General features: G+C 50.2%; 1 protein-coding gene and 1 long non-coding RNA gene across 6 annotated transcripts in view; both read left to right on the top strand.

The window, feature by feature from the left end:
• Positions 1-2,387, top strand: part of POC1A (POC1 centriolar protein A) — a 62,799-nt gene extending 60,412 nt beyond the window's left edge. For all 5 annotated transcript variants that reach the window (XM_040591335.1, XM_040591337.1, XM_040591339.1 and 2 more), the window contains one exon: positions 2,102-2,387. In XM_040591335.1, the coding sequence (XP_040447269.1) occupies positions 2,102-2,200 (99 nt within the window). In that variant the 3' untranslated portion in view covers positions 2,201-2,387. The remainder of the gene's footprint in view (positions 1-2,101) is intronic.
• A 2,747-nt stretch (positions 2,388-5,134) lies between these two features.
• On the top strand, positions 5,135-9,181 carry LOC121088058. Its single transcript, XR_005827815.1, has 2 exons — positions 5,135-5,708; positions 6,403-9,181. It is a non-coding gene; the product is annotated as an uncharacterized LOC121088058 (long non-coding RNA).
• The last annotated feature ends 12,127 nt before the right edge of the window (positions 9,182-21,308 follow it).

The following is a 21,308-nucleotide window of genomic DNA, read 5'->3' on the forward strand; positions in this document are numbered from 1 at the left end:
AATACTCACTATGAGTTTTCTGCTTATACTTACAAGCAATTTCCATTCCAATAAACATTTTCCTTACAGCTTTTTCACAAATCCAGCGCTTTCTGAAATCTGCTTTACTTGCGCTTAGTCTTACAGTGCTGTGTGTAATGGCAGGATTGTGGTGGCAGTAAATCTTGGGATATAGGAACCACAAGTAATCTGGGGCTTTGCTTCTAACAGGGCAGTGTGACCAGGACATTAGTTCAGTTGATTATCTTTCTAAAGGAAATTTGATGCAATGTTTCACACGCACACAGAGACCCTTTTTTGAACAGTCTTGAGTTACTAGTTCTTTTTTAAAGGAAAAGCCAGGATCCCTACTGCTTTTCATTCTCTTGTCTGGCTGTTTGCAGGATAGGATCTTTGCTGTAAACCCCTGGTAGACATTCAGCCTGCTGTGTTCTGCCCTGAGTAGCTTTACTCCTGACTTCTGTAGGACAGCCACTAGGCAATAGCATGGCTGGATAAGAAAAAGATGAAATCCTCCCTCTCTCCTCTCTCCTTTGAATAGACGGGAGGGCTCCTGCTGGCTCCAGGACACGTGGGACATCACCTGCCGGCTCCACAACTTTTCTTCTGCTTCTCTGTGTGCTGCAGTTTTTGTGCCTCAGAGGGGTGGCAATAGAGGAGGAAAAAACTTAAATGAAGCTAATGCTGTAGCCCACAGGAATATTTAAGCAGTGCAGGGTTTTTTCTTTCAGGTGAAGCTTTCTACAGTTGTAGCAATGCTGCATTAGGCAGCAGGAGTTAGCACTTCTGCCTTCTCGCAGGTCAGTGGCACATGTGAAGCAGAAATAAGCTTTGAACAGAAGGAAAACTAGGGTGCATTATATTCTGACATTGTGGATACACAGTCTTGCAAGATGGCTTTGCCATGATGCTTGGTGTTGTTTTTACTATTTCTTGCTTTCTCCCCCTGCCCCCCATTCGTCTCATTCCCTGAATCGTTTTATGGGAGACTTTTCCTAGTCTCAAGTGGCCTTAGCCAAGCTATTTCCTCTCTTTGTGCTTTCGTTTCCCCAGCTGTAAAATGGGGATAATGAGACCTGCTTTCTTTTGTCAGGCACTTAGAGATGTGCTTACGAAATGTGCTATTAAAAGGCTTTCTATGTATAACTTCTATACAAACAGCAGTTGTCCGAGTTTATTTGAATTACTTTATTAAAGTCCAAGGATCCGAACATCCTTTGTTTTCAACACAGGAAGTTATTTATGCAGTAAAAATGCTCAAAATGTGAAGCTATTGATTGTTGCTGGTAAGTTTATGGATATTAAAGCATTAAATCATCACCGCCTATTATCAGCTGTTCTGGCGTCTTTGGAAGCTGAAAGCAGTTGTGCATAGCCAGGTCCCTTGATTACCTTGGAGTGATCAATAAAAGGTTTTCAGCAGAAGCTTTTATTGCCACGTGGTTAAAATGTCCTTCCTGTGCATCCTGTACATGATGACTTCAGCTTGAGGAGAGAGATATAACACTCCTTTGTGGGGTAACTGGATTAAACAAAAATATTCAGGCGTTATGGTGAGGGTAGATGCTGCCACTTTGGGTTTCAGTTCCACTCCATCACCTCTTGCACTGTCTTGTGCTGGGAGGGTTTTCTTGCTTGTCATCGTGCTTGTCCAGCAAGTTTTGTGTGCTTTAATTGCATCAAACCAATGGCACTCAGGGAAAGGAGGAAAGAATCAGAAACAGCGAGGCAATATCAAAGCTAAAACTGGGCAAAACTGTTCCAGACTTCTGTCTCTCATTAGCAGAACAGTGTCTGGTGGCTCATGAACATGGAAGGACGGAACCTGCCCGTGAAAGGAAACGCAGAGCCCAGTTTGAAAGCACTGAGTGCTGGAACAGGTGATCAGTGTTGTCTGCAGGAAAGCTTCATGCCTGGCAGCTTCTGCTCCTCTCTGAAGTTGTGTGGGGCTCTGCCCTGCTGAAATGCTGATAAGTGGAGTTACAGCCCTGAAATGCCTCAAAATACTCCTGTGAATTAGCATTTTATTACACCATTGAGACTACAGTACGTAGCTTGTCTTGGTGAGCAGCTCAACAGCAGCTTTCGTTTTATTTTGCAGACTGTTGCTATCCTGGAACAGAGGCTGACGCTCACTGAAGACAAGCTGAAGGAATGTCTTGAGAATCAGCAGAAAATCATTCAGAACAAAAAGAGCTGATTTCCTGGGAGAGGATGGGAGCCGAAGGCGCTGGGAGGTTTGAGGTTGTTTGTGTTCCTGACAGACTGTGTGTGACTTGCTTTAACCATTTTGAGCACAATCTGTTTTTCAATTGCAATGTACAGTTATTTTATGTGTAAATAAGCCTCGTTGATTTACTAAAATAAAAGGAATATTTTATTCATAAGTGTGGATAATGATTGTGATCTCCTGTGTTTTCCAGAGATATAGCAGCCAGCGTGTCATCTGACTACTAACTGGGAAGGTTGGATCTCTCCTGCCTTTGGTGCTGCTGAGTTAGTTGTAAAATATTTAAGCATCTTGGAGTTGCCAAACGTCTGGCACAAGCTGTGTTAGGCTTGTTGCTGAGGTATGTGCTGGCCGTAGGTGACAAGCAAGGAACTCCCATGATGTTTTGGGCAGTGGGAGTTCACCTCTGTTCTCAGACCACAGCGAGCAGGTGAGGTCCCAGCACAGCCAGCACCTGGAGAAGGGTCTGCCTCACCCGAGTCCCAGGTGGTGCCTGGCAGATCTGACAAAGCAGTTCAGACCCTGCGTGGTGTTTGTGCAGAGGTGATTGAATACGATGGTGGGATTTATCCTGCTCCCTTGTGCAATGTGTGAAAAACAATTGCTTGAGTTGCTTGAGGCTGGGAGAGAGGCCCTGGTGGGTCAGATGCAGGGTGGATTCCAAGCGGATTTTGCTTTGTCTTTGTCTGCTTCTTAAATAAAAGGCAGGGTAGAGGGAGAGGAAAGGCAACCAAGCAGCAGAGCGTTTGCTCCATCGTGGAAATTCCCTCTTCTCGCACCAGACTGCCTTTAATTTTTGGTCATTTTGCAGATGTTTTGACAGTTGAATAGCTCATCACTCACACCTACGCTTTCACCCTGCTCCCCTCATTGCTCCTCCTGACTTTTGCAGTACTTTAGCAGGTGTTCAGTATGTAGCTGCACAAGAATTTGGACTTCTGGGAGATCCTGTTCTCCAGCACCTCTTCTGCTAACACGTACGGAAGGTCTCCTTTCTTGCAATAAACTTATTACCCACATTCCTGGAGAAATGAGCTGTGGGAACTTGAGCACCTCAGGGTTAATGAAACCCTCCTCAACACTGTCTGTCTGACCTCTGCAAGCAGGGAGGCTGGTTCAGTGGTCCCTCCTGCCGCCGCCACCGCTTGCCAGCCTCTCACAGCTTCCAGGGCCCCCTTCTCCAGACGTGCTGTGGGCATTTCAGGTGCTTGCCTGAGTACTGCCTGCAGCCCTTATTTCACATGGGCCTTAGCAGATCTTAAGGCCAGCCCATGTGGGGGTTTTTCTGGGGTTTTTTGGGTTTTTTTCCACCTGTTTCTATTGCAGCCTGTGGCTGCTGGTACAGTGTCTTGGTGGTGTTAATATTACTCCTCATCCCATCTGGGTGAAGCTGTTTGCATTCCTCTGCCATCACCAGGAAGCTTCTTGTCTCCTTCCCTCCTAGTACTTTTTACATCTCTAAGAACCCCTTGTTGGCATTATCACAATATTTTGCTCTTTCATTTGCAGGAGGTTGAGAGCTTTCTCATTTCCATGCTTATTCGGTTGTTTATAAATCTGAGTTTCTCTGCTTTGCCAAAGACTGTTTGTTTTCTGTTTCCAAGTTCTAAGTCTGATAAATCATTATTTTCTCTTGGATTACACTAATGGAATCAGTTCAGTGATATTCTTCCATGCTCTTGCTATAAGCTTTCAGTGGCTTTTTGCTGAGAGGCTGACGTAATTTTCATTGAAATGAGCTTATGTAGTGATGCGGATGGGTGGGGAGAAGGGGACTCGAAGGTACATGCAGCCAGTTTGCTGGTAGGAGAAGACTGTTCCTGCCCTGATCTGCTGGCACTGAAGTGATGACAAAAATGAGTGGCAAGAGCCTAATTTATCAACTTGATTTTCAATATTGTGGACTGGCCTTTGGGGTAGGAGTTGTAAAGGGGAGAAGAAAATTTAAGAGCTGTTCCAACATTCTTCAGTTTTTAAAGCTTTGATTTAAAAATAACCTTTGCTTCCTTTTAATGTGTAGTTCCTAATGTCCTAGAGACCACAGAAGCCATTTATATATTTTAGGGAGAATGGCAACACAAGTGACTTGGGCACATTCAATATAGATGCTTTTTCTTTTCCAATGTTCTGAGTGAATCCGTTTGAAAGATTTAATTGTGCTTCTAAAACAGATGAGATGCTCAGGTGCTGAAGGGCAAGCCATTGAGATGTAGGGTGTTGTAGTTTAACCCCAGCTAGCAGCTAATCCCCACATAGCCACTTGCTCACTCCCTCCTGGCGGGGTGGGGGAGAGAATTGGAAGGGTAATAGTGAGAAAACTCATGGGTCGAGATAAAGACAGTTTAATAAGTAAAGAAAAAGCTGTGCGAGCAAAGCCAAACAAGGAATTCATTCCCCACTTCCCATCGCAGGCAGGTGCTCAGCCATCCCCAGGGAAGCAGGGCTCTATCATGCGTAACGGTGACTTGGGAAGACAAGTGCCATCACTCCAAATGTCCCCTCCTTCCTTCTTCCCTCAGCTTTATATGCTGAGCATGACATCATGTGGTGTGGCATATCCCTTCAGCCAGCTGGGCTCAGCTGTCCCAGCTGTGTCCCCTCCCAGTTCCTTGTGCCCCCCCCCCCGCCCCAGCCTGCTTGCTGCTGGGGTAGGGGTGAGGGGCAGAAAAGGCCTTGACTCTATGTAAGCACTGCTCAGCAACAACTAAATCATCCCTGTGTTATCAACGCTGTTTTCGGCACAAATACCAGCTACTATGAAGAAAATTAACTCTTACCCCAGCCAAAAGCAGCACATAGGGAGTTTTCTGGAGTCAACTTCTTAAAAGCACTCATTTGATCAATACAGCGTATTGTAGAGGTAACCGAGAGTGGGTGGGTGAGGAGGGTCAGGAGGAAAGGGAATCTAACAACCTCTGTATGATTTAGGTAGTAAGAAAGGTAATCTGAAGGGAGTTTCTTCTGACAGTACTCCCCATCTCAATCATTTCCTTATCACAAATCTCAGCAACTTGCTCTCTCTTCACTTCTCCTCCTTGCAACCTCTTATCTGGAGTAGAATATCAGAACTTAATGTGTACCAGCACTTGTAAAAGGTGGCTATTGCTTGAGACACAGGTAAGGTGTGGAAAATACGAGATTTAAATCATAATCCTTGTGCTTAAACACTGAGCGATAACCTCAAAAATAAAAAAAAATATCTGAGGAGCCCAAATCCCATTGCCTGTCCTGTCCCTAGGCTCCGTGCTTAACTCTCCATGGAGTACCACAGGTTTTCAGCGCTGAGGAGAGAGTAGCCGAGTAGCCTCCAGAGTGAGTTAAATCCACTTTTACGCTCATTATTTTTCCGTTTTTTTTACTTGGGAACATCTGCAGCAACTGATTTGTGAACCTGTTAACTCAGAGAGCAGTGGAACAGCCAAGTGAGGAGGAGGAGGATGTTTGTACTTCAGCTGGCATCGCTTTTGCACTGCGTGATGTATGCCCAACCTTGAAAACCTTGGCGGTTAACAGTGCACGGGGAGGCTACAAAGAGTTAAGGATTTTGTTTTGGATCTCTGAGGCATGCTTTAAGCCAAGTTCTTAAAAAAGTAGTTTAATTTGTTGCCATTACACTTGCCAGACGTATGACCTCACTAAACTTTTAGCAACAGTTCTTTGTGCTGAGATTGGCCCCTGGGGACCCCAGCACTGCTGCAAATGGCTTTTTGGCTGCTATGAGTATGGAGCATGTTAAACATAACTGTGATCTGTGAAAAAGTAAGAATCTTCAAGCCCTACCCCCTTTCCTTCCTGTCTGGGAGCTGGAATTGAACAGATACCACGGCAGAGCTCATAACTGAATAGGCAAAAGCACCAGCACGCTGTGGTATTGACTCTTTTGGCCAGAAAGTGAGATGGCCAGGAGCATCCTCTGCCTGCAGGGCCATTACTGGACATGAGCCTGCCAGCTAACTAGAAAATAAAATCCAACTATGATCTAAGTAGCTGGGCTAAAACTAGCCAGCCTCGTGGTACAGATCACTTATTATATAACCTCTTTAAAGAGCTGCTTTTGAACGAAATGTTTTTTTGAAACATGAGTGAGTAGGAGGGGAGGGAAGCGAATCATTTTGCAAAGGTTTGTCACTTGTGACGTGAGAGCAAGGCTGTGTTTCTTCTCTTGCTTTTAGAAATGGTTTGTCTCCAAGTGCTTCGCAAATGACATGACCTGATCGGCTGTAGTTTTGGGAATGAAATGCAATGGGAAAGAAGATTCTCTTATTGACGCTCATCTGCATATTTCACCTGGATTTAGTGAGCTCTAGGAAGTTTTATGTGTGTCTCTGGGGAAGCTGGGATCTATTTTAGCTCTGCAACAGAAGTGCCATCGCAGGCAAACATCACTCTTCAATCCCCTGTTCCTTGTCAGGGGAGATGCATATAAATGACTTCCTCTATCGAAGTGCAGGTTCTGTGGGCAAAGAGCTCATTAGAGATTTGAATGCAGTGTGGCAGGGAAGAGAGAGGTGGGCTCACTTCCAGAGCACAGGTCTCCAGCATCCTTTACTTTCTTCCCATCCCCTTGTAGCACAGCAGCCAGTGCTGCTGGGGGTGTGCTGAGCACCTTTCTGCTATCAGCAGGAGTGATGGGTGTCGCCTAGGGCTTCAGGTGGAGCTTGAAGTTAACTGGTGTCACTTCTGAGCAAAGACTGGGGGTATGTGCTGACATCTGTGTTGGGAGAGTGTGCTGTGGGGTGGTTTCTGGCAGGGGATGAGTATCGTGAAAACCTGGGGATGTTCTGGCAGAGGGTAACTCATTGTGGGCTTAGCTGCAGCTCAGACAGGCCAGGTGATTGCCGCCTGAGGCCATGAGTTTGCCATCTGCAAGGAAGTCTTTTCCCAGTGGCTACTCTTAGATTTCTTTATGTTCCTTCCAGCTCTTCCTCCCTGATAACATAATATAGCTGGAAATGCACCATTTTGTTGTCACAAAACAGTTAGGCTGAATCAGTGCCATGACCCAGTGCCAAAACGCTGTCACCTCTGTTCTCCTTCGCTGTTTCTGCTCCCTGCAGGCATCTTCCATGCAGCTAATAAGTCACTGCTGCCTTCCGGACACCGGTCAAGCTGAGGATACAGCGGTGCTCTGCGTGGCACAAGGATTTTTCTGCAAATGTCTGGTGAGGAGTGCTACAAAGCCTGGCCCTGCTTACTCCAGGAGCTGGCGGCTGCATGGAGCATGTGCCGTCAGTGGTAGCTGTTCTTTCAGCCGCTGATTGAAAGGGTTAAGCTAAGTAGCTGCCTGGACTGGAGCCTCCTGCATGGCCTCACTTCCCCCTGGGGCAGCTGCGCTTGGCAATGTTTCCATCCCTGTGTTTGCACAGACCTGCCGAAGGCCAGAGCCAACCTTTGGCGAGCAGATCTCCCAACTGGAGATCTGATCGCTGCTCAGCTGAAACGGGCAGATCTTACGGGCCCTCCCAGCTTGGGAGCGTGTGCCCTGGTGTGGGCATGATGCCATGAGATCCTCCCAGGAGGAGAACCTCCTCGCAGCATGATATGGGCTGGGAGGGGTCATTGCTTTTTCCCTTCTGTGAATCTGCTCTGCCATGTGTAGATGCCGTAACAGCAAGAGAGGTTCTGCTGGTCCGTATGGTGCAGCAGGTGCCTTGTGCTACCCAGAGTTACCCAAGATGGTTTTTATCCTATGAAAGTCTAGGATTATCTTTTTTTTTTTTTTCTTTTTTGCTTCTCGCATTCCTTCCAGTTACTCAGTTTCTCCAGAAGGCTGTGGTTGCATCAAAGGACGTTGTTCCTTTTGTCCTGGGGGCAGGAGATGTTGCATTCTACATCAGTGTCTTCTCGTGCTTCTTGCTGCCTGTTGGGCTTGCTAGGTAAGAGCTTTCCCAGGAGTTAGGGGTGAAGACTTTTGCTTTTGGCGCTTGTTCCTTGTGAGCATCAGTCAGTACAACCAAGGCAGATGTACTTGTGCTTTTGCAGAAGCTCCTGACTGCTCAGTTTTCCTGTGCTAAACATTGGAGCAGAAGCACATGATGTCGCTACTGACAACTGGTGGCCCACAAACCAGTTGAAAATTTCACCTGGCTTAATTGCAGATCCTTGGAGAGACTCTGGGAGTGGGAGGGCAAGCTTTGGTTTTGCAGCATTTCATCCTATTTTGTGTCTATCTGTGGTGGTGGTAGAGTTTTAAGAAATCCTTCCCCAAAGCAGCATCAAACTGGGTCAATGCAGTGAGGTCAAGATGGTGTTTGGATTCTACTTTTGAGGTCATATGGAAAGATGGCACTTGGAGAAGCTTTGCAAAGCAAGGCTGTAACAAGCTGCTCCTCCACTTGCTCTTTCTTTGTTTCTGTCACTGTCCGTGTTGGGCTGCAGGTGAAGTCCCTGTTAACAGGATGGTGCTTTCTTATGTGGAGGTGGAGCAAGGCAAAGGGCCGCAGTGGAAATGACAGTGTTCAGTGGGAAGTGACTTAGCCCAGGCTTCAGGTCCAAGAGCGCGGGTGGGAAACAGCGTGGCCTGGCTCTTTTCTTGCTGCTGATGCTGCCCAGGGAAGGTGCTCTCAAATCCTCCTGCTCACTGGGTGCCTCCCCTGTCATGCTCTGCAGCAGCAGTGGCACAGCTGGAAAGCAGCTGGCTAAAACAAAATTGTAGGATGCAGGGGATGTACTGAGCAAAAGCTCTCGGGATGATGCTCCAGCAGCGGAGACTAAAATCCTGCACATGTGATGGAGTGATTTGGGAGAGGTACAGCTGCCTTGCCATGGAGCTGTTCTCTTCTTTAAGGACTTGGTCTTCAGTATGCTGATATGACAAGGCAAGCTTCAAGCCTGGAGGTTTGTGGAGCAAAACCCCTCAAGGTGACCCATTTGAATATGGCCGTACCCATGTGTTGTTAAGTTGATTAACAAATAACTTTAATGACACTTGATCTTTTGCGTAAAGATCAACGCGTGCCTGCTGGGTTGTTTTTTTTTGTAGCTCCTGTTTGTTTCCTAAGGGACAGATTATTTGACCTGTGTATTTGCATGATGTATTTCTTTCCTTTGCTCTATTATTTATGAAATCAATAGATCTCAAAAAGGAACATTTGCCGCAAAGTGTCTGGAGCAAGGTGTGCTGGAGGAGAATGCAAAAACGTGCCTGCTAGCATGGCCTTTCCCATCAGCCGAGTGTCTTTACCAGAGAGGGGGAGAGGAGCTCACCTGAGCACAAAGGGGTGGTTTCTCCATGAAAACACCTTGACAGCAGCCCAGGTGATGGGGGGCAAAAGCAGAAATTCTTGCCTGAGTACCTGCAGGTCACGCAGTGAAGCAGGGGCAGGAATAAGGGTGGGCCATGGGATCAGTCTTCTAAATTTGGCAGCCCAGGTGGGAAAGGGGAGGTACGATCCAGGCTGTGTGCTGTGGAGGCGGCTGAAATTTTTTAGATACCTTTAACCAGGGCTGTGTTTGGCGTTGAGCAGGCTCAGTTGGCTCTGGAGACTTTGCAGCAGTCCATGGGGCTGCTTCATCTCAATTTTAGAGGGCAGATCTGTTGCTCCTGTGCATCACCCTGCACCAGGTGGTACGAAGCTATCCTTTGTCCATGCCAAGACAGTCCAGACTGTTGTTTACTAATGCACCTGCAACAGCCCAGGTTTTTGCCTGGCAAGGTGCCATGTGTTCCTTTGCTTCTAGGGTCCCACACTCCAACTGGTCTGCTGCTTTCTGAGCTGTGGCCTTGCCAGCCTCCCCGTGCAGACAGGAAAAGTCAAATTCTGTGTGTAAGGAGGCAACAGCAAGCAGTCTCAGCTGACCCAGCCAGCAGGGATATACCTTGTAGCCATGTTTTGCAAGAAATGCCAGAAATGTCTGAGGTGTGCCCAGGGGCATCCTGAGTTTGCCTTCTCTATCTGCATCCATGCAAGCTGGAGAAGGGACCTCAGCCTTCAGCCTGGCTCAGGTACAGTCACGAGCTGGTGTGCACCAAGAGCCGCCTATTACCCATGCTCTGCTGGCTCCAGGCATTAGTACACCAGCACTGACATCACTTTTTCAGAGGAACCAAAGCCACCAGAAGAACCAGCTTCTGAGCCAGATGATGTAGTGCCTGCCTTTGATATCAGCTGGGGATGTGGGCAGAGGCATCTCCTGCAAGCAGTGGAGCTGGGTAAAGAGAAAGAGCTTATTCCCCCCCTTGCTGCTCCTTTGTTTTTCCTCTTGCAAGTGAGTGTCTGCTCCCTTCAAGTCAAAGGGCAGCTGCTAGTCTGGCTCCAACAGGTTGGAACCCAGATGCCTGCAGAGTAAGTTCCCAGAGCTCGAGTGGGGACTGGGGGCTGCAGGGGTGGCCTTGGAAGGGGAGAAGACTTGTGGAAAAAACAAGGAGGAGGACCAAGGGGAGCTTGGGAATAAACTGCCTTTTGCTGCCACCAGGCAATAAATTAGGTAACATGAGTACCAGGCAGTAAACCAGTCTGTTCATGCATGGGGAGGGAAGGGGGGTGGTATGGGGAGCACAGCTCTGCGGGGCAGGGGGCAGGGGCTGCTCTGCACACATGGGTCCCGCTCCCGGAGGACAGGGAGCCGTCCTGTGCTGCTGTACTTGCTTGTGGAGTCGGGTGCCAGCAGCTGGGTGAAGCCCTGGCTCCCTGCTGCTCCCCTCTGTGGGATTTCTCTGTGACAGCATCTCAGGATGGAGGCAGGATCTGTGCCGACAGCCCCTCTGGCGCCTGCCCTCTCCAGCCCGACTCCTGCTTGGAGTTACCTCCATCACGCCCCCGGTGCTGCGAGAGGCAGCAGCTGGCAGGGAAGCTCCGTGTTGCCTAACTCAGCGATGGGTTCGCTGTTCCCAGGCGGTGGGTGAGGGCATGGCCACAGCACCCAGCCCTGCTGTGGCCCCCTTGCAGCACGCCTGGGGCGATTGTGCGGCCCCGTCAATTTGCTGCCTCGAGCAACTGCCTGCTCTGTGCCAAGGGCCACCCTTGCCACCCACTTCAAGTGACATTTTAACATGGTGGTACTTGGCTTGAGCGAGATTTAGAGCTTGGGATTGGTGCCAAGTCCTTCCCTGCACCAGGAATCGGCTTCTTTGCTACAAAAAACAGCCGAACGAGTCCCTGTCTCTGCTCCCTCTCCCGTTCCCACCCCTCCGACAGCGATGGGCCCGTTGTTCCCCTGCGGCCGGCGGGTTTCCCTGCGCTCCCTGCCCTGCAGCTCCACGGTGCATCTCAGAGGTTACATTCTTTGCTGCAATTCCCCTGCTCTCCTGCCTCTCCTTACTGTGTGCTGCCTTTGTTTGCCAGCTCTTAGAGGAGAAGCAAAGATGAAAGAGAGCAGAGCTGGTTATATTTAATAGCAATGAAAATTGGCGTGGTGATTGGGGCCATTTTCCTTCCCTCTCCCACCTATTGAAGTTGGGAGGCAGCTTTGAAACCGCACGTGGTCATCTCGCCAGGACTGCGCCAGGCTCCACCACGGCAGCGGAGGGGAAGGGAAAGCCAGTGGTGTACTTCGCGTCCATCAGTGTTATCTGCGGTTTCCAGCCTGTCCCTGGTAGGAAAGTAGCTTTTTTCCCCCATCTTTTAAATGAAAAGCCCCTTTGCCCCCTTCATCTAGTGCATGCTGCCCTGGCCGAAAGTGGCCAAGTGCCTTTTAGATGCAAATATACGTTAATTTACAGTGATGGGAAAGGAGCAGCAGGAAGCTGAATGAGGGTCAGCTAAAGCCATCTTTCTTTAACCCACCCCAGCATTTCACAGGCTTGCTCGGAGAGCTGTGGGGTCAGCGGTCCCTCATCCTGCAACGAGCTACTCTGGCTGCCTTCTTGGGGTGCCAGGCTTTGAAAGAGGCATCGCACCCCAACATTGCTGCTGCTGCTCGGGTGATGCTGGGAGAAGGTTGCTGGAGGTGGAGATGTGCCAAAATGCCAGTTGGTAGGTACCTGGCAGATCCCGCAAAAGCTACTCCCCATCTCGAAGATTGCCATGAAATGGACCCCGTGGCACATAAGGTGTTCGGAGAGCTCAGCGGCTGAGCAAGTGACAAAGGGACCGTGACTGTGGTCCCACCAGCAGAGCCAGCGTGTCTGTCTGTCTCTTTTCAGCGGAGTGAGTGGCAAGGCAGTGTAACCACAGAGCCCAGGGGTAAGAGCATGCTGTGGCCTTGGCAGGAACCTCTTTAAAAGCATGAATGTGATTCTTAGCTCAGTATTTATTTAACGTCCCCTCCTCAAGCTAAGCCATGATTTACGCATGGGGACAACTGTTACACTCAGTCCCCTTCTTTTCCTTTGTCCAAAGACATTGCTGGCCTCCCTTGCCTCTCGCCACCCCAGCGCCTCTGCCAGCAAGGAGGGGACAGAGCTCAGGCGGGAGCTGAGAGCCCCGTCACTGCTGAAAGGTCCCTGAACAGGCCAGAAGGCGTGAGACAGCTCTCGGCAAGGCACTTGTTGGCCAGTAGACTTCCATCCTCTAGGTTTCCTAGGTGGCTGCTAACACAAAGCTTCAGGCCAGAGCGGTGGGAGGCTTTCCCTTCCCTAGGGGATTCATGCGCTGGGCAGCGCAGGAGCGTGTCCTGTTCCCTGGTGGTCTGTTGTGGGGTGGAAGGAGGCGATAAAGCAGGGCATGGGTGAGAGCCTGCTTGTCCCTGCTGCGATCCGGCTGTGGTAGCGGGTTATGCTTGCTTTGAAGCTCATCCTCGTCTTTGTGCTAGGGGCTGTGCTAGTCTGGAATGGAAGTTGACAGGTCCCCCAGAGAGGTCACCATCTGCCTTGAGACAGGAGACTGATAGATTTGCACAGCAAGGTGGGGACGATGGCGGTGGGTGACCCTGTCACAAGGGCTGGCCCTTGGGAAGCAGCAGGTTCATTGTCCCCAAGATGAAACGGTGGCTCAGTTACAGTGTGCTGGAGGCGATGTCAAACTTCCCACCCCCCTGCACGTAATGCTGCTCAGTGCAAGTGGCTTCCCCCAGCCCCTGCAGCCGGAGCGCAGGATTTGGCAGTGAACCCGCTTCATTCCTGGCACGTGGCGTATTTACCTCTCCGCTGTGGCAGCCCGCAACCTGCCTCCATCCTGAAACCCTCCTGCCTGCACAGGCCGGCACGAGACTTTACTGCTGGGTGGGGGATGCTGGATCCAGGTCCACCTCCTCCCCACGTATCTCTGCTTTCCCCGAGGCACAGGTCACCCCAGGGCTTTTGGCAAACTGGGGCTTTGGGATGGTAGGGAGCTGTAGCCTGTATCGGCCACTCCTTTTCTTAGTATTCCTTTGTCTTTTTCCTTTTGTCACTAAACCATCCTTGTTTTCATCCAGTGAGAAATTTTATGTGATTTAACTATTCAGTGAAAAATTTTTCCCTTCCTCTTGCTCACTTGCAGGCTGCATGGAAATTGTTCTTAAAACTTTTTACATCAATTCATCTGAAGTCGATTCCTTGGCAATGTAAGCAAGTCTGCTGTAGTCCATCCACATCTATCTTAACCATTTTACCTAATAACTCTTGAAATCTCCGACGTTATTTAAAACTAGCCTCTGCACCTAAATGAAAGGGGTTTTGCAAGGGATTTAACCCTTTGCCTTCCCTTCCCGGTCTCACAGAGTGATTAGTGAATTCCCAGCTGGCTGCCCAGGAGCTTTCCCTCAGCAGAGGGTGGATCGGGTACCTCTATGGAGATTGTGTGAGGTGGGGCTGGGGCCAGGTGCTTGGGAGGCCCCTTCCGAGGTTATCAGCTTTGGTGAGGAGTCCAAATGCAAAACACATGTGCACAGAAAAACAGCATTGAAATCACTTTTGACTTAAACACAGCATCTTTGCAACCATTTATAGGACTGTTGTGCTGGAGAGACTTTAATGCCTCCTTTCCTCTGAGTCACAACACTTCCCTTTTTCCTGAGCTTTTTCTTTCCTTGGGTTTGCATCCTGGCTGGACATAAAGCTGCTCTGTGGCCTTGCAGGATAAGTTGCATGTTGTCCCTGCAGCTGGTCATGTTCAAATGTGTCCCATCACATCTAAGCAACAGATGGGTTGGTGGTGGACCTGTGCAAAGCGTGGGAGATGGTGTTTCAAGGAAGCTTTGTGTGGGGTTGCGTTCAATTATGTGGGTTTTGTTCTCGTGCCGTGCAGGGATGAAGTCCATCCAGCTGGTATAGCTCGTTGATGGGCAACTGTGTCTCAGAATGATGACATGGGCTTGGAAACCTCTCGTCACCCTTTAGTGTGACAGCCAGGTAATGCCAGGGAAATGATGTCAGGAATGCTAAGGAAAGCAAGAGATGTGAAAACTTGAGCAGCATGGTCACAGCCCGCCAAGCAGTTGGCAGCTCAGCAGGGTCTGATGGGCCAACTGATTTTTCTTTGCTCCTGCTTACCTGTGGCCTCCTAAGAAGCCTGGCCTGGCTGAACTGTGTTACCAGAACCGTGGGCTGCGTTTTTCATCACACCCTGGCAGCCATGGGCTTCTGCTGGCCCCGCGGCTGAGGTCCTTGCCTGGAGGCTGAAGCCTGGTTGATGGGTTCAGGGCAGTCAGTGTGTAGAGGAAGGGGACCTGTTCCAAAAACGAGTGGGAGCCCTGTCTTTCCAGATCCTCTCACTAGCATCAGGGCCATCCTTGTCTCATCTGCAGTCATGAAGGGTAATTATCTCTTCCTTTACTTTCCTGTGCTAATAGATCAGGGCTTCTTATCCTTTCCAGGTGGGCTTTGTCTGCTAGAGCTCCCCCATGGAGGAAGGAGCTGTTTATGGGCTGGGAATGGAGAGGCTTTTGCAGAGCCCCTTTGCAAAAGGCTTTCAGGGCCAATCCTGGGAGCTGGACTTGACAAAACAGGGCTGGAGGAACAAAACATGCACCACTTTTGTGTGCTGGTATGTGGGTCTTGCCAATGAGTCAGTCTACCCCCAAAAGTCTCACGTGGTACTGGAAACAGGCCTTTTCTCCAGTGGGGAATCCTTCACAGAGTCCCACCACATCCCTGCTGGTAGGTCTCTCAGCCTCCTGTCTGACGAAAGCCATCACACAGGTGACACGTCCCCTAATCGCAGCGCTGTGCCAGCATCCCTGAGGTCTTTGCCAGAGCCTTGTGAGACACAAGAGGTCGTACTCAAACCACCTCTCGTAGACAAGGGTCCTGACTTACTGGAAGGTGGAGTGACTTGCTTAGGACTGTGTAACTTGTCCACCAACTTGTCCACGCGATCGCACTGTGATCTTCAGCTTGGACACGGAGACGCACGTTTGGTTTCAGTTGGCTGGCAGTGGAGGTACAGCGTGGCTGGACTGTCCGGGTATTTTGCCACTTTCTCAGCTGACTTTTGCAGCCTGTGTGGAGCCCAGCTTCTGCAGCTACGGCATCTGAGCCAGCGAGAGCTGAGCCAAGATCAGCACCTGTGTGCTTGTTTCTTTTGGCCGGGCCAGCCTGCAGGAGGCTTGTGGCTTTGCCTACTGAAAGGCGCCCCAGCATCTGGGCATCGGATGGAGACGCCGTGCTGCAGGGAGGGTTTGGTTTGGCTCTGGGCTCCCTGTCCTGAACCGGAGCTGGCAACCTGAGTCCTGAAGATCTAGCCCTTTTCCTTCTGTAGACAGGGATAATATTTCTATTAATGGGGTGGGGTGAAAGTCCAAGCCAAGCAAGCAGACATACAGCTGAAAGACCTGCAGGTGTTGGAAAGAAGTCCGTGCTGTGGTGATGTTCTCCTCTCCGCTAATATAGTCCAGGAGGGTGAAATGTTGGTCAAAATGGGGGTTGCTGAGGGTGAGCCTGTGTCTTTGGAGGCTGCAGAACAGCCTCCTAAGGACAGGTCCTCACAGTTGCCTGCATCCCTCACCAGTGTCCGTGCTCGGCTGAGGAAACAGCTCGTGGCTGTGTTGAAATGCCCCTGGTTGGGTCACAGCCCAGGTGTGGAGCCGCAGGCGCTGGTTGGTTTCCTGTGCACCTTACGGCTCATCGCTCAAGCGCTTTCTCAAGAGGCCTTTTGTCTCCCACACCAAACCTCTCCTCCCTTGCTAACTCTCCACCAGCTGGTTTCTACACTTGGATTTTGTGACTTCCTTCCTCTTTGTCTTCTAAGGGTTTGGTGCTGCCTGGTGGGTTCACTGGAGACCTCTGAGGAGGGAGGGATCCATCCCTCCTTTTCCTTCCCTGCAGACCGCTTCCCCTGATGCAAGGCCTCTCTCCTCATTGTGTTGTGCTGAGTGACCAGGTGTGTGTCCCTACTTGAAGTCCGTTTTCTTGGTTCACCCTGAAGGTTCTCCAGATTTGCTAATAGGGGATTTGCTAATAGGGGATTTGCTAATAGGGTTTGTAGTCCCTGGCAACCACCCCTTTCAAGCATCAAGTGTGGAACAAGCTGCTGCTACCACTTTGAGACCTGTTTCCTTGGTGGCAGGCTTCAGGCACAAATCCCAAACTGAAATTTCCCTTTGCAGCCTCTTACCGCTCTCCCATCGCGATGTTTGGCCAAGGTTGGTGGGACTCTGCCATCCCGAGCAGGAGGCTGGAAGAGGGGCACGTAGCATGGTCATTTGCGGTCAATGCCACATGGCTCGGTGACCTGGCTTGTCCGCTGGAAGAGAAACAGCATCTCCCATTGCCCAACAGGAGCTGCTGTGTGGTATGTTCTTGATAACGTGTGGTGGGACTTCACCTCTCAAACCTGACCTGTGGAGCCTGTGCTGATGAGATGAGCACGTGACGGATGGGATCTGCCCTGGTCAGTCGCGTTACGCCACGTTGCACACAGTGGATTGCTTGGGCAGTGTTACTTCCTTCTGTAATTCATTTTGGGTGACACCAGCACTTTCACCATTTCTCAGGGTGGCTCAGGGCGCGAGGAAGGACCAGTGCTGTAGGCAGGTGCAGGAGCCAGGACAGCAGGGCTCCATCATGCGTAACAGTGACTTGGCAGACAAATGCCATAATGCCAAATGTCCCCCCTTCCTTCCTCTTCCCCCAGTTTATATACACTCAGTGTGACGCCCCATGGTATGGAATATCCCTTAGGCTGGCTGCTGTGGAGCAGAAAGATTTCAGAGGTGCTTTAAATAGGGAGTCCGCAAAACCTGGACATGCTCAATGCTCTCCTGTGTTCCCCCCGAACCCCATCGGTGTGGGGCTGTGCAGCTGGAGGGAAGCAGGGAGGCTGGCGTGCCAGCTGCCCAGCCAGGGGGAAGAATTAGTTTGCTAAACCATCCCCAAGGAAATAAGCTGTAAATCAAAGGCAGGTGACACCGGTCAAGCTGCGTGCGTGTGTATCTGCCCTCTGCGTGCAGCGCTCCCGTGGTTCCTGCCTCCAGCACAGTGCATGGGGGTCCCTGGGGCATCCAGCTGGGAATGGGAACAGCCTGGTGCTGGTGCCCGTGGTCAGGCCAGTGTGCGGATTGTGGGGGCAGATTAGGCTGCATGGGCAGCATAATCGGGAGATGATTGTCCCTGTTCTTATCTTAAATGCCATGTCTTATCGAAATGCCCTCAGTTGTGTCTTCTGCAACAAAAGCTTCCAGGTTTGAGCAGAAGTGACTTCGCCAGGTGGCTGCTGTGGTGTGGCTGGGTAAGCAGCAGATGCCTGGCTGTCAAGAGAAGCTTGCAGCGACTTGTCTTTGGTGCACGATGCTTGCAGAACACCTCTCGACCCTGCGCTTCAGGTCTCTGTACTGCCCTGCAGCGTGCGGTTTCATGCTGGGAAGCAGAAATTGGTGGTGAGAATAGAGTGAATGAAGGGAAAGGAGTGTGGCTCTCCAGCTTCACCCTGGTTTTCTGGAACAGATCCTCTGCAGCGTTAGGAAACACTTACTCAACTGGTCCAAGCTGTTGGTGAAGGGGCCCAGTTTCACTGCAGCAAGCACGTCCTCACCAGCTGCCTTGGTCCGGGGCAGATGTCTGCCCTGCTCAAAGCCCATCCGATGTTTCTATATAAACTCATGTGGGGTGGGATGTTCCAGAGCTCTAACAGTTTCTGTTACTGAGTATTATGACCCAGATCAATAAAACGGTGTCTCGGCTCCCAGGCTGAGGGAGGGGGATGTCACTGGCAGCAGTGTGGAGTGTGCCGTGGTCACATACGCTCCAGCAGGAACCGGGGTGGGTTGTAAAGAAACGCTGACTGATGGGTGCTTGAGAAACGGAGCTGGCAGCTCTTGGAAGTGTGTCATACCCATTGCAGGTGTTATGGAGGTGTTCAAAGTTCAGGTGACATGCAAAACTTCCCCTCTGCTCTGGGCCGGGGCGGGTTGTGAGCAGTGCTGGGGCACACAGCCCGCTGGACAAGGAAGAGCAAGCACCTTGGTGTAAATAGTTACGCTGTTGGATCCCCTGGTTAGTTGTCTTCCCCAATTTTCCCCCAATTTTGACATGTGTGGACAGAAGAGCACTGCCAATCTTTTGCCATAAAAAGTGCCTTCATTTTCCAGCTGACTCTAGATCTGATTGAAATGTTTTGGGACGGGGGGTAATCAGTCGTCCTTAGTGCAAACTAATTTTGAAATGCAAGTTTAAAGTGTAACATGCACAATTGGCTGTCAGAAACTTTGAGCATTACTGCTCTTTTAGAGGTAATACTGATCTCCCTTCTTTATGCTTACATAGATGTTACATACGTTTTCATATACTCAGAGAGTCATGTTGTGGAGGATGCACCGAGCAGCAATTTTCGGTTTTTCATTCACTGTTTAGAGACCTCTGGGAGTCTTCGGGAGAAAAAAAAAGATGAATTTTTTTTTTATGATAGAGAGAAAATTCATTGTCTTTTTTAAAATTGCTTGCTTTCTTATTGGTGAGTTGTTTTTAGCCCCCCAAAAGGCCATTGTTTTTTTCTGTTGTTGTTGAAATCTAATAGAAGGCTTCCCATTGGGTGGCATCAGGGAAAATTTTCTTTTCCAAAAGTGGAAATTTTGGGAGTCTGTTAAGTGCTTCAGTGGGAGTTGTTCTGCAGCATCATCAAGGTGGCGTCTGCTGCCAGCCAACATCTATACTGGCTTGCTCTGAGTAGTGTGAAGTTAGGTGAAAGGCTTTGGTGAACAGCGAATTTGCAGGAAAATGTCACGTGCTTTACCCTGAAACCATCGCAGACCCAGGCAGGCTTTGGTCAGGGCAGTGCTGGGGCCATCGCTGCTCTCTCTGTGTTCAGAGCACTCCCCTGGGGTTGCATCCAGGTGCAACCTCCTCTTGCTTCTGGCAAGGTCTGAACCCATTTTGCCCAGTTCCTAAATCCTACTCATCTTTTGGTTGGTTAGTTGTGGGGTTTTTTTCCCCAGCATTTTTTCAGCCAAGCGGGAAGCTGCTCAGTTTGTACTGTGTTGAAGCTCATAGAAATGGGAGAAGAAAAACTCTTGAATAATCAAGATGTTGGACATTAGAGCTAATTTCTAAAATGTCAGGAAGGAAAAGGATCTCTGAACCACATACCCTGGCTTGGCAAAGTGGTTGCTGTGACGTTACTTGTTTGGGTAACAACATCTACGCGCTTCCCCTCCGGGCTTGGATGATGAAATGACTGGTTGATGTTAATGGTGCCCTCTTGCAAGTGGTGCAGCCCTTCACCATGAGTGTTGGAAGGCTGCAGTGACCCTCGGGTTGGTGAGGAAATCAAAGGGGATTTGGGCAGGGGCTTTCCTGTCCCTGGGAAATTCTTGCAAATTCTTGCCCTGGGCTGAACAGCAGGGGAAAAGTGACCAGATACATTAGAGACCTCCACAGCAGAGATGTCTCGGGTGCAGCAGCTGTTCAGAGCACCGGACCACTTGAACTAGACTCCCCACACACACAGACCTTCTGCTGAGACCCTGCAGAGAACAGACCTGGACTCTAATTCCAGACTTCTGGTATGGAGGACCTGGCACAGGGGACAAGTGCAGTGAGGATGTTGTCTCACCTTTGGGGTGTTGAGATGTGACGATGTGCCCTTGTGTAGGTGTGACGTGTTAGCAGTGGACGTTTGCCAACAGTGCCTGATGTGACGTGCAGGGACCTGCCTGTCATTTTGGACCATCTGTTTCTTGCTGTAGAAGTGTCTCTTGCCTTTTCCTGGTGTCTTCCTCAGCCTGGTTCTTCTCTTTCCACTCGTAGTCCCTGCTGCAGGTGCTGCTCTCTCCCTCTTCTCCGTTTTCCATCCTGAGCCTGCTGTGCAGCCCTCTTCCTACCAACATACTGGTGTCTTGGGTTTGGGTTTGATTTTTTTTTGTGGTGGATTTGATCCCTGGAGCAATACCCCTCTTGTGAACTTATTTTTCCTTGTTCAAGTGGTTCTTGCTGTGTCTCCCACCCTTTGCATGGAAGAGACACACTCAGGCTGTGCAGCTCTCACTTCCACTTGCTCGAGCCCGGGCAACTGGAGAGCTTGTCCTGATGTGATCCCATAACACGTGGCGCATACCCCTAACGCAGGGGTGGAAGCACTTGTTGCCACAGTGCCCAGGCAAATGGACAGTGCCTGCCTGACTGTATTTGAGCCGTTATGGTGGCTCTCCCAAAGGACTCTGCTCAGAGAAGAAACTCCCCTGGTCTTTTTTCCCTCCTGTCCTGGTTTCTGCTGGGACAGAGTTAATTTTCTTCTTAGCAGCTGGTGCAGTGCTGCGTTTTGGCTCTGATGTGGGACCAGCGCTGACAGCACACTGATGGGTTTGGTTGTTGCTGGTTAATGTTTGTACTAGGTCAAGGACTTTTTGTTTTCGTGGGCCCTGCCAGCGAGATGGCTGGAGGGGCATGGGAAACTGGGAGGAGGACACAGCCAGGAGAGGTAACCCAAGCCAGCCAAAGGGATATTCCATACCATGGGGCGTCACGCTGAGTGTATATAAGCTGGGGGAAGAGGAAGGAAGGGGGGACATTTGGCATTATGGCATTTGTCTGCCAAGTCACTGTTACGCATGATGGAGCCCTGCTGTCCTGGGGGTGGGCGAACACCTGCCTGCCGAGGGGAAGTGGTGGATGAATTCCTTGCTTGCGTGCGTGGCTTTTGCTTTACCTATTAAATTGTTCTTATCTCAACCCCTGAGTTTTATATTCCTTTCTGATCCTCCTCCCCATCCCTCTGGGTGGAGGGGAGGGAGCCAGCGGCTGCGTGGGGCTGCGTTGCCGGCCGGGGTTAAACCGCGACAGCTCCCT

The sequence above is a fragment of the Falco naumanni genome, chromosome 4, assembly GCF_017639655.2.
Source record: "Falco naumanni isolate bFalNau1 chromosome 4, bFalNau1.pat, whole genome shotgun sequence".
Taxonomy (NCBI): domain Eukaryota; kingdom Metazoa; phylum Chordata; class Aves; order Falconiformes; family Falconidae; genus Falco; species Falco naumanni.